The 11,300-nt window shown below is 37.9% G+C and overlaps 3 protein-coding genes across 3 annotated transcripts in view; 2 read left to right on the top strand and 1 right to left on the bottom strand.

The window, feature by feature from the left end:
- Window positions 1-519, top strand: part of LOC105157716 (RWD domain-containing protein 1) — a 5,329-nt gene extending 4,810 nt beyond the window's left edge. The window contains exon 11 of the mRNA XM_011074165.2: window positions 103-519. Coding sequence (XP_011072467.1) covers window positions 103-182 — 80 coding nt within the window. The 3' untranslated portion in view covers window positions 183-519. The remainder of the gene's footprint in view (window positions 1-102) is intronic.
- LOC105157714 (IAA-amino acid hydrolase ILR1-like 4) lies at window positions 1,107-4,866 on the top strand. The gene is made up of 5 exons (XM_011074164.2): window positions 1,107-1,772; window positions 2,020-2,145; window positions 3,022-3,336; window positions 3,818-3,946; window positions 4,204-4,866. Exons 1-5 carry the CDS (start codon window positions 1,413-1,415, stop codon window positions 4,609-4,611), a joined length of 1,338 nt encoding a protein of 445 aa, XP_011072466.1. The 5' UTR covers window positions 1,107-1,412; the 3' UTR covers window positions 4,612-4,866.
- On the bottom strand, window positions 7,307-10,141 carry LOC105157713. The gene is made up of 3 exons (XM_011074163.2): window positions 9,476-10,141; window positions 8,676-9,228; window positions 7,307-8,152 (listed from the first exon to the last, which is right to left on the bottom strand). Exons 2-3 carry the CDS (start codon window positions 9,201-9,203, stop codon window positions 7,514-7,516), a joined length of 1,167 nt encoding a protein of 388 aa, XP_011072465.1. The 5' UTR covers window positions 9,204-9,228; window positions 9,476-10,141; the 3' UTR covers window positions 7,307-7,513.

Genomic DNA, 11,300 nt, shown 5'->3' with positions numbered 1-11,300 from the left:
CTCTCTCTCTCTCTCTCTCTCTCTCTCTCTCTCTCTCTCTCTCTCTCTCTCTCTCTCTTTCTCTCTCTCATATGGGTAAGATGTCTTTTTATGTGGGTGTAGATGATGAAGAGGATATGCTGGAGCACTATCTGGCCGAAAAATCAGACTCATCTACCCATACTTCAAGGGGAGCCAATTGAGCAAAGTTGGCGTGATGGGCAGGAATGAATTAGATGTTAACTACCATTAAATGGAGAACTGTTCGCATAGGTGATGCAGGCCTTAATGAGATATAGAGAACTTTGGTATACTACAAGATGGTACTCGTACCAAAACAAGCCGACATGAAATACCTGTGATCTAAGTAAAAGTTTTTCTGTTGCTGACAGATGAGCCCGCCTTTTCCATTAATGATTCAACATTGGAACCGTTGTATCAGCTGTTTTTCGGAGATTTTATTGATTGCAGGATAGAGTAGTTTACTACTTTGAACCCCCTGCAAATATCATTTTTCGCAGTGCAGTTATTTTAAGCATATCTAGTTCATTGACCAGAAATTTGATATCTTCAACGAGTTTAAAGCTTCTGGCAAATGACTTAACTATGAAAAAGAAGTGCACCTGAGTGTATAACTTTGAAAGAAGCACTATTTTGTGGATGGAAGGCAAATCTGATACAGAACAAGAAAGTGCATAATGATTTCCTCAGCTCTAGCATCTAATTCCGTATGCAGTTGCACTACTCAGGAAAAGTTTGTTCTTCCATTTAGTAAAAAGTCAGTCTCAAAACGCTTCAAAGCACTTCGATTCGTGCACTCAGATGCTATGAGTCAACTAAGCATCTGATACACTATATTGTTTAAACTTTGGTTTGTCTGTGTGTGTGGGGTGTGTATTAACAATCATGCAAGAAAATTTTCCTGTTACTGGGATTCCCCATTTTAGAGGACTTAGAAAATAAAAACAAAAAATGGGTCAGCAAGAGTAGGCATTTGCTCCACCAGCCGCCGGATGTGCAGTTTCAATCATTCACATGATACATGCATATTTAAAGATAAGAAAATGATATGCTAAAGAAATGTAATCCAAATATTACTTTAGTTTTGCCAATACTTGGACAAGAATCTTTCACTTTTAGTTTTCTTTTTAAAAACAATTTCCCCCCATGAGAATGCAGCAGCCACAGCAAGGCATGTTCACAAGGAGGCCCTATAAAATTAACAATAATCATTGATGGCCACATTTTTCATAGAAATTTTCTTTCAGTTGCCAACTGTTTCACGTCTCCCCTGCTCATCGATGCATCTGCAGAGGCACACACCTCTCCTGAAAGCCTAGATTTTTACTCATATTCGAAGCTTAAGCACTCTGTTGCTGAATTACAAAAGAGATTTGAACTCAGGAGGAGGGAGAAAGAGTTCAAGAATCACGATGAGTTTTTCAAAAGTGTCTTTCTTGATTTTCATTCTGTTCTTGCTTTTATGCAAGCCTACTTTCTCGGACTTGCTTTTGACTTCTAAAGACCTCCCTGAGATCCCCATAAATTTCCTCAACTTTGCCAAGCAAACTGAAGTCTTTGATTGGATGGTGGGCATTAGGAGACAAATACATGAAAACCCTGAACTGGGCTATGAAGAATTTGAGACCAGTAAACTTATTAGAGAAGAATTGGATAAGATGGGAATTCCGTACAGGTACCCTGTTGCAGTTACTGGTGTACTCGGCTATATTGGTTCAGGAAAGCCTCCCTTTGTTGCAATAAGGGCGGATATGGATGCCCTTTCTTTACAGGTTTGCTTCATGCTTAGTTTTTGCTGAGATGAATCTTTTGAACTGATAGTTTACAATTTTTCTTCGAATTGATGTTTAATGTTTGTAATTAGTTACTTTTTCCTGTTCGAATTTGACTGCTTGATGATAGTGTTGTATGTTAAGCGTGAACTGGATGAACTTATAAAGTTGAGGCATTGAGCAAGAGATATGCTAGCAGTAGGTGTCTTTATTCGGTTCAAGTTTTAAGGGCCTTGGTTTTCGATAGGAAATGGTGGAGTGGGATCATAAGAGTAAGAATCCTGGAAAGATGCATGCTTGCGGACATGATACGCATACTGCAATGCTTCTTGGTGCTGCGAGAATACTTCAAGAGCATCGCGACCTTGTGAAGGTCTGTCTTTCAACCATCTTTTGATTTGATAATCTATCTTCTTTTCTTTATTCTTGTATGGTTTGTTCATTATTCCTTGGTGATCTTGAACGGCTGATGAGCTCATTGGTGTACATTTTCTATGTAGGAGAATTTAAATGGCTGTTATTCTTGTTTAAAGTTAAATCTACCATAGCTTTGCTGTTTTTCTGTTTGTTTTGTGTTCTACAGGAGAGGTGGATTCAGTAGTATTACATAGAGATATCATGGACAGGATTAAAATTGTTGAATGCTTGCATAAGATTTTCTTAATACTCTGCTGTTCCGTTTGTAATAGGATATGAACAGATGAGTCATGACCCCTGGTAGATATTAGCATTATACAAATCAACGTCTTGTTACCTCTAGACCTTTGTGCACCACAATCGCATTATGGATGGCTTTGATATAAATTCATTCTTTTTGGCCTTGTTCAAATATATTAAATTCATCCAGCTATTTGTAAGAATCAAAATTGCTAAATTTCTTGTTGCATAAGCGGCAGCTTTAAATGAAGCAGTAAGAAAGGCCATGAAGTGGGATACATTATCTGGAGTAGTTACCCTTGTGGTCATGAATCTTCAGAAAAACTGGCAGCTATACTGTGGTTTAAAAAAAAAAAAATGGCATGTCGATACCAAGTAATACTAAACAAAAACCCCCCATGAAAATCAAGAGTTGGGCATAAGGTGGACCCAATGTCATAATATATTTGTCAAAGACAAGAGTCTTACTTGCAGGCTGTATGTGCAATGAAGGTACAGAGAACTCTATCCCTTTTGATGTCACAATCAAATGCTTCCATCTATATTCTTATATCGGTGATTTAAGTTCTCCCAACATTTTATGCTAGTACAGGGAACCGTTGTTCTTGTTTTCCAACCAGCAGAGGAAGGAGGTGGAGGGGCAAAGAAGATGGTAGAAGCTGGAGCACTGGAGAATGTTGAAGCTATCTTCGGCATCCATTCCACTACTTTCTTGCCAGTGGGTGAAGTTGCCTCCAGGTCTGGTCCTTTTTTGGCTGGGAGTGGCTCTTTTGAAGCTGTAATAAGTGGGAAAGGGGGTCATGCCGCCATTCCTCAGCACTCAGTAGACCCAATACTATCTGCATCAAATGTAATTATGAGCTTACAACATCTTGTATCTCGAGAAGCTGATCCTCTCGACTCTCAGGTAAAATCAATATCCACTTGTGATTCCTCATTTTTCCCATTCTGATTTTGTTACGATGGTCCTTAACAAACAATTGGACTAAAGCTGCCTTCTTAAGATTTTAGGCGGCATATGGTGTTTGGCAATTTCTGTTGGTATGAAATATGAAATCTGTGACATAATATATCCATTTTAAGTGGATTCTTCCAGAAGTATGGCACTGTTTCCAATTTTCTTATTTTTCCTGCAAGCATTATAATCTGACATCTGCAAACAATGGACTCCAAGTAGAAACTGTATTTATACTGTTTCTATGCAAGTTTAAAAAGTCAGGTTCTGATCTCAGATTTTACTGAACAGCATGTTATTACTTTGAAAAACCTTCCCTTTTGATCTTTCAATATGGAAAGGGACTCTTTTTCTCCTTGCTGCAAAAGGTATTTTGAACACATGACGAAATTAAAAAGAAGTGGTTCTTTTAACACAAGATTGACTGGAACAGGTACTTACAGTTGCTAAATTCCAAGGAGGAGGTGCATTTAATGTTATTCCAGATTCTGTTACCATTGGTGGCACTTTCCGAGCCTTTTCAAAGGAAAGCTTAATGAAACTTAAGCAGAGAATTGAAGAGGTAACATGATGTTAAAATTAGCTTGACCTTTTGTACAGTCTTTGTCAGCGCCACATTCATTAAGAAGTCGATGAGCTGCATGAAACCTGACAATATGCGTGAAATTGATTTTCACTGTTTAATCATTGAGTGTTTCTGCAAGATTCTTGCACTGTTATTTTCCTCGTCATCATCATAGCATATGAATTTGTACGGGATGATTCAATAAAACTAAGCGATTTCTTCCCTATTTGCACGCTAATGCTACTCATTTGCAGGTTATTGTCGGACAAGCTGCTGTACAGCGATGCAATGCGACTGTTACGTTTGAATCGAAAGACAGACCTTTCTTCCCTCCCACAGTCAATGAGGGGGGCTTGCATAAACTCTTTCAGAGGGTTGCAGGCGATATGCTTGGCACTGCTGGAGTAAACGATATGCAACCATTGATGGGATCCGAAGATTTTTCCTTTTACCAAGAGATAATTCCGGGTTACTTCTTTTTTCTGGGAATGAAGGATGAAACATTGGAACAGCCTGTTATGCCTCACTCACCCTATTTCAGAATCGATGAAGGTGGGCTTCCTTATGGTGCTGCACTGCATGCATCATTGGCAGTTAGGTACCTTTCTGAAAGCCAGACGGCAGCTCGCACGTATAACGGATATCATCATGATGAATTATGAGGCGTTCTTGTTCGAACATTTGATCGTGTAAAGTCCAAATGTCACTTCAAAATGCAGGCATCGGCAAGAGATACCACCAGAACGATGGGATTGGGGTTTTGTCAATTGTTAATGTACAGTATCACTAATCTTTGCCTTTATGAAGCTAACGAACTTCATCACTAGCAAGAATTTGCATTCCTCAATTATACAGCCAAGACATGGGTAGGTGGCTAATTCTGACTCCTTCCTATGAACTCATTTTGTGACAACATTCTTGAAACAAAAAAGCAGTGTAAGAGCTCATTGGGAGCAAGTTTCCATGCGAAAATAAAACAAGAGGTCAGGAAGTGAATTGATTACTACAAATACAAGGTTACCATAAAAATCTTGAAACTGTTTCAGATATGAGTATCAACTCTTGTAACTCAACAGAGTGAACTAAGTCTTTGTACGTATTAGCTTTACTACAGGAAACTGAGAGAGTTTGCTACGTTTTACACATTTCCATTGGACAGCTAAGTTGACATACTTTTCGGTTCTTACTATGAAAAAATCTTCGCAAACATACATGTACGATTTCGGAAGAGAGTGAAAGGAAAAGAGAAAGGCAGACAGTAAATCGAAGAAGAGAGAGAAAGACTCCTGAAGTAGAAGTGACGGACGAGGCGATACTTTCTATACATATGCTCCAATACATTTAATCACTAAACGTAAGAGTCTCGTTTCAAGAAACCATGAAAATGATGAGTGGTTCTAAGTGGGCTTTCTTGAATGAGCTACAATGAGTTGTCTCCAACAATGAAGCGGTGCTTCTCATATTGTGCTATCTGAACATAACTGGAAGCATGGGTGACTTTGGGACTTGAAGGAAGAGTACTTCAAAAATTTGAAAATGCTTCTTTCTTTTAATACTTTGTGGAATATGGTGATAAAAGAGTTTCATGCAAAATGCGTGATATAGTTTCATCAGGAATACCGAAACTCATGAGCCGGATGGCAGAGCAGAGGCAAGGACAAATGGGTTGTTCCTAGCTTACGCCCCATCAGTAATTTCCCAGGTCAAGGTATATCGTAACTTATTTTGTATTTGATTGTATAACATGCCTGAGGTTATTGAGTTTATGCAACTGCGAGTTGCAAGATATTCCAAGCGATATTGAGAACTTCATTAACTTGAGATACTTAGACGTGAGCAGCAACAAGGCGATAGAACAAATTCTTCAAACCATATGCAAGTTATATAACTTGCAAACTCTGAATTTTAGTGGCTGCCGGTTGAAGGGAATCCAAGGGAAATTGGAAATTTGATTCACTTGAGAAACCTGAACTTGAATTTTGAATTTTGAAATAAGAGAATTGCCAGAAACTACATGCAATTTGCATAATCTACGAACCTTGGATCTTGCATATTGTAGTAGTCTCTCCACGCTTTCCAGAAGGGGTTGAAAGACTCGTAAACCTAAGACACCTTAACAATCTTTGCCCTGAAATTCTCCATCAGATTCCTCAAGGATTCGAGCAATTAACTGGCCTTAGGACACTGACATTGTTCCATGCTGGAAGACATTGGAGCAGATTAGGATACTTGAACAAGTTGGACCAACTTAGCGGATCTCTAGAGCTGAAAATAAAGCTTCATGATAGAGAAGATGTGGATGAGGCCTGGAAAACAGAAATGAGAAGCAAAATACACACCCAGGGCCTGACAATCAGGTTTATTAACGCATTGGGGAGAAAGGCGAAGATGAGTTGTTAAGAAATGAGGCGATGGAGGCTCTGAAGTCTGCAGCCGCCCCCCAACTTGCAGTACTTGACAATTATTGATTACCAGGGACAAAAGTTTCCGAGCTGGATCAGCTCATCTCTCAACCATCTAAATGTTCTTCAAATCCAAGAATTCATTGATATCTCAACTTTGCCTTGTTTGAGAAGGTTGCCAGAGCTAGAAGAGCTTTCAGTTTGGAGAATGAGAAAGTTGAAGTTTGTAGGCAGGGAATTCCTGGGATTATCTGCAGATATCGGTGGTTCAATACGATCGTAGGGTATGGTGATCAGCTATCCTAAGTTGAAGAAAATGAGTTTCTTGAACTGTCCGAGCTGGGAAGAATGGTGAGGATATAACAGCGGAAGAAAAAGGTAGTGCCACCATGTCCATAATGCCGTCTCAGGGTGTTGAACATCAACGGATACATGTTGACCAGGCTACCAAATCGGCTCCTCCGTAAGGCATCATAACTCCAGCATTTGATGGTCACACATTTGTTCCATCTCTCGGAACTTTTTACGAGGATAAGGAGGGCCTGGCTGGAGATCACTGTTCATATTCCACATGTGACGGTGAGCAACTCGAAGTCGTGGACGCTCCTTATAACCTATGATACTCCAGTTCCAGTGTTAAATGGATATGTGTAGTTTCTTCTTGATGTTAGCAGTTTACCAGACAGAGCAATGTGATACTGGCTTTAGATAACTTGAGATTGACAGAAAAAGTACCATATGAACCGAAATCAAACGCTTTGACCACGTGACTAAGATGTCTTATATTTGAATCTTTGAGTTAGTTCTTGATAATTGATGCTTCAAATATAAAGATATGTATGTAATCAACTCACTGAAAATATTACATTTGCGGGTAGATCATTGCAAACCTTGGAAAGCTGTAAAGCTTGTGTAAACTGAAGAACAGCATAACATGAAAGTGGAACTGGCAGAAACTGATCTCAATCTCATTTACTATGATATGAATATCATTACAATGACAGAAGATCGAAATACTGTTCTGTGACGTAGCCAGGAGGCTGTTAAATCTGACTTCTATCTGTCACACTACTGGAATTCTGTGCTATATGTAAATATATTATCAGCATTGTATGCCTAATTTCATAATCATAAAAAATTAGAATCAGTAAGTAATCGTTCCTCAAAATCCAAAAAAAATGGTTGAATTCGCTACTAATTTATCCAAAGCGCTGGGGGCAAACTTCCTGGCAAACAGGAAACAGAGGGATGTCGGCTGATTGTTGTAGAAGCATGGTTCACCATCAAAGATATTCTTGAAAAATTCATGTGTTATGTCATCTTTTCCAAATGCAGCAGGGTGGGCCCCGCCCCTCGACCAGTCGACCCACGTTAGACTTCTGTTTGCCAGTAGATGGGGAGATCTTATGCTCAGCATTGTGGGGAAGTAGTGTTCGTCTACATAGCATGCTGGTCGGCAGAACTTTTCAAATTTGGGGTAATAAAGGCTATCTTCAACAATGTCGACTGCCAGTTTTCTGTTAACTTCAAACCATTGAGATCCTTTACGCCAATCTGTGATGTTGACTTCAGGTGACATCTTGTCGTCATATCGTCCTCTACCATAAGGACCAGGGTCGTCAAATGAACCCATAAAGCTGTATCGTGATCTTGATATGTAGCGGTAAGCGATGCTGAAGTTTTGAATAGGAATGCATGCTTCTGAGAGAAGGACAAACCATTCGTTGGAGATGTCGAGTAACGCATTAGCAAGAAGACGTCTCTCAGCATCACACATGCTCATCATTCCCCACTCAGCAACCTGACAAAAAAGAGCAAGGAACCAAGTCACTGGAAAGCTAATCAGACAAAGAACCTTCATAAATCTAATGTCAGCTTCTTGTTTCAGCCATCTCCATGAAAATTAATCACAGCATTAAAATCCACAATCACTTTCTTTATGAGGAATATAATCTAATTAACTCCTCAATGTGCTCCCCATTATGACACAAACGAAGCCCAATTCCTCACTGGCTAAACACAGTTTTTCCTGTCCAAAAGGACTAACCTGGCTATTTAAATGTAGTCCAACGTGTGTGAGACATGAGACGTAGAACTTAGTTAAAGAAGAAAGAGATGCAGGTCTGAATCCTAGCAGACACAGGACCAAACTTCATCTCTCCAGTGAGCTAATTTTGGAACTTAGCATGAGAACTCCACAAAAGAAATTATTTCAAGCATAAGTTAGCTAAACAATGACGGCATAGTTATCATCAAGAAAAACAAAAGACATCAAGCGAAAATACAACAGAAACCTATGCAGGGAGAGATGTTCAGCACAATACCTGGCTTGGAATTTGCCGGCCATAAAAAACCGATGAAGGTGGGAAATCCGGCCTATAGGAAGGTAATGAGTGGATGTAGATTGAATAGAACTTCTCATTCCCATCAAAGAATTTCTCCCACAGAGGTGCCATAGGCAAAGGCCCTCTTGTCAAGAACATGAATGCAATCTTGGGAGATCTCTTGTAGGGGTACTGTTGAATTTGAGGAACAAATGTAGCCCGCCAGAATAGCTCGTCGTCATTCATATGATGCAAAAGGTTTGAAGGAGGTCTAACCCAACTCTCTATAGTATTTGGTTCTCGAACACAGGGCTGAAATCTTGATTGAACCACAGAAACTTCGGTCTCGATCTTAAGATACCGGCTAGCATACATACTTAGAAACGAGAAAAGTATGCCTAATCCTAACAAAAGCAAGAGAAACTGTAGTAATTTTAGTGGAAAAGGCCTACTTGGCTGGTTTATGATTCTAACATAAGGTACTTTGCCATCCTCCAATGAACCTAAACTCCCCCCTCTTGTGTGCATCTTCAGTTCAAGCCTCAGCAAATTCCTAACAACAAGGAACAATCAATCCTACTTCCAAGAACCTCAAACAAGAACAAAATCAAGAATTTGGAATTTCAATGCTCTTTTCATAATAAAAAATACATAACACATAGAGGTTCAATGCTTCATTCATACTGATCAGAAATGATTAAAGATCACATGGGCTATCAAGAAAACCAATACAGGAACACTTCAAGAAACGGAAAACAAATCTCAACCAAGATCGAGAAATTTGAAATCTTGCCCCTTACCAGATGAGAAAGCTTCGGACATGAAACTGCACTTTGGAAACCCACTATGGCAATTATATAATATTACATAAACGCGAATTCATACTCAAGATTCTGCAAAACCGATACTGCAAATAGGAGCGAACGAATTCAAACCCAAGATTTTGCAGCTGATTCTCTTGGCAAAAATCGGAACAACAGATGTCATGAGTGAGAGGAACAAGAAAAGGTAAGTAAGACGAGAATTTTTGAGCTTATTACAACAACAGAGGGTGAGAGGGAGATGTTTTTATGTTGTCATCATGTGGGCTTGTAATAAATGTGCATCGAAGGTATGGTCAAGGAATCAAATTTATGATTCATTCACAATTCCAACAATAAATGAGAAAACAAACGTTTGGGTTTGAACCATGAAACTGAATTCTTTTTTTTCTCTCCAAATTCTTGCCCAAAACGTAGAGAACAGTGCTTTGAAGAAAAATGCAGCATTCATGGGTTGTTGTATACCAATTCCATGAAACTGAATATTGATGAGAGATTGAGAGAGGCCCGGGAGTTTGGGAGAGAATTGAATGAGTATGTGTGTTGAGTGTGAGTGTATGTGTGTGTGTGTGTGTGTGTGGAAGAACCTAGGAGAGATGTTGATGTGATGTGTTGTGTTGTGTTGGGTGTCTGTCCTTTATCGAAAATCTTGAAACTTTGGTACAAATGTTGCCTTATTTATTTCTCCGCCATCGCCTAACTACAAATTTTTGTCCCTTCTAAGTTATATTTTGCCCATGCCCAAAACACCAAATTTAGTCTACTTCCCTATTCATTTGCCTTATTACATTACAATTATTATAAGGGTAGAAATAAATTATATTTCGTCATTCAAATTATGCTCATTTTTATATTTTGATATCTAAACTTTTTTTTTTGTCAATTTATCATCTCAATTTTGCGAAATTTGCACTTTATCATATATATGATTATTTTTTTGCTAATTTTAACATCACATTGTGAAAAATATCACATCACATAACCCTTAAAGATCACATGTACACTGCATGTGATGTTTCCTAGACAAAAAACTTGTTGAAAAAATAGTTATAAATTACAAAATACAAAATTTCGTAAAACATTAAGATTGTAAGTTGACATAAAAAAAAGTTTAGATGCCAAAGTATACAAACGTTCATAATTCATATGGCAAAATGTAATTTACCGTAAGGTTACGGTAAATTACTGGATCTTTCAATAAATTTGGCATAATTACAAATATCTCATTATACACCCCTTGATTTTAATATTTGTAATACAAATAGTCCATTTCATTAGGTTTTCATCCAAATTTTGTAGTGAACTAACCAACCCTTTAAGATTATGTAGTCTTATATATTTTCTATAATTTTCTAAAATATTTTTGTGGATTAATATGTCTTATGGATTATTTACTTTACCCATCCTTGATTTTTTCTTATATTTTCAAACTTGTTTATTTTGGAAAAAAAAAGGGGGTAAAGTAGTAATTTATGCCTCAACGTTTAAAGTTTACATAATTATTTTTCATTGAGGTGTATTAATAATTTTTCAAATAATAAGAGGAAATGCATACTTATATAAAATTTTAGAAAATGTAATTGTAATTTACAGTTATTATTGATAATAATAGGGATGGTTACACTTACACCCTTTGATCTATGTATACTATGTAAATCACCCATATCTTTTATATAATTATAGACATTACTCTTCAACCAAAAAGTTTGGGTATTTTCTGCAATAATGTTGACATTTATGAGAGGTGTATATATAATTTTTTGAGAAAATATAGATGGTTTGCGTAAATGATGTTGATGTCTTT

Source organism: Sesamum indicum, linkage group LG3 (assembly GCF_000512975.1).
Source record: "Sesamum indicum cultivar Zhongzhi No. 13 linkage group LG3, S_indicum_v1.0, whole genome shotgun sequence".
In the NCBI taxonomy this organism is placed as follows: domain Eukaryota; kingdom Viridiplantae; phylum Streptophyta; class Magnoliopsida; order Lamiales; family Pedaliaceae; genus Sesamum; species Sesamum indicum.
The sequence above is the reverse complement of the archived record's forward strand: the minus strand, read 5'-3'. Positions and strand labels throughout refer to the sequence as shown.

Bases quoted from the DNA above. Each gene is read 5' to 3' on its own strand.
- LOC105157713 (XM_011074163.2), bottom strand. From the start codon at position 9,203: ATGCACACAAGAGGGGGGAGTTTAGGTTCATTGGAGGATGGCAAAGTA. The intron at 8,153-8,675 runs GTATTGTGCTGA...CTTTTTTGTCAG, and splicing joins GCCGGCAAATTCCAAGCCAG to GTTGCTGAGTGGGGAATGAT.
- LOC105157714 (XM_011074164.2), top strand. From the start codon at position 1,413: ATGAGTTTTTCAAAAGTGTCTTTCTTGATTTTCATTCTGTTCTTGCTT. The intron at 1,773-2,019 runs GTTTGCTTCATG...GGTTTTCGATAG, and splicing joins TGGATGCCCTTTCTTTACAG to GAAATGGTGGAGTGGGATCA. The intron at 3,947-4,203 runs GTAACATGATGT...ACTCATTTGCAG, and splicing joins TTAAGCAGAGAATTGAAGAG to GTTATTGTCGGACAAGCTGC.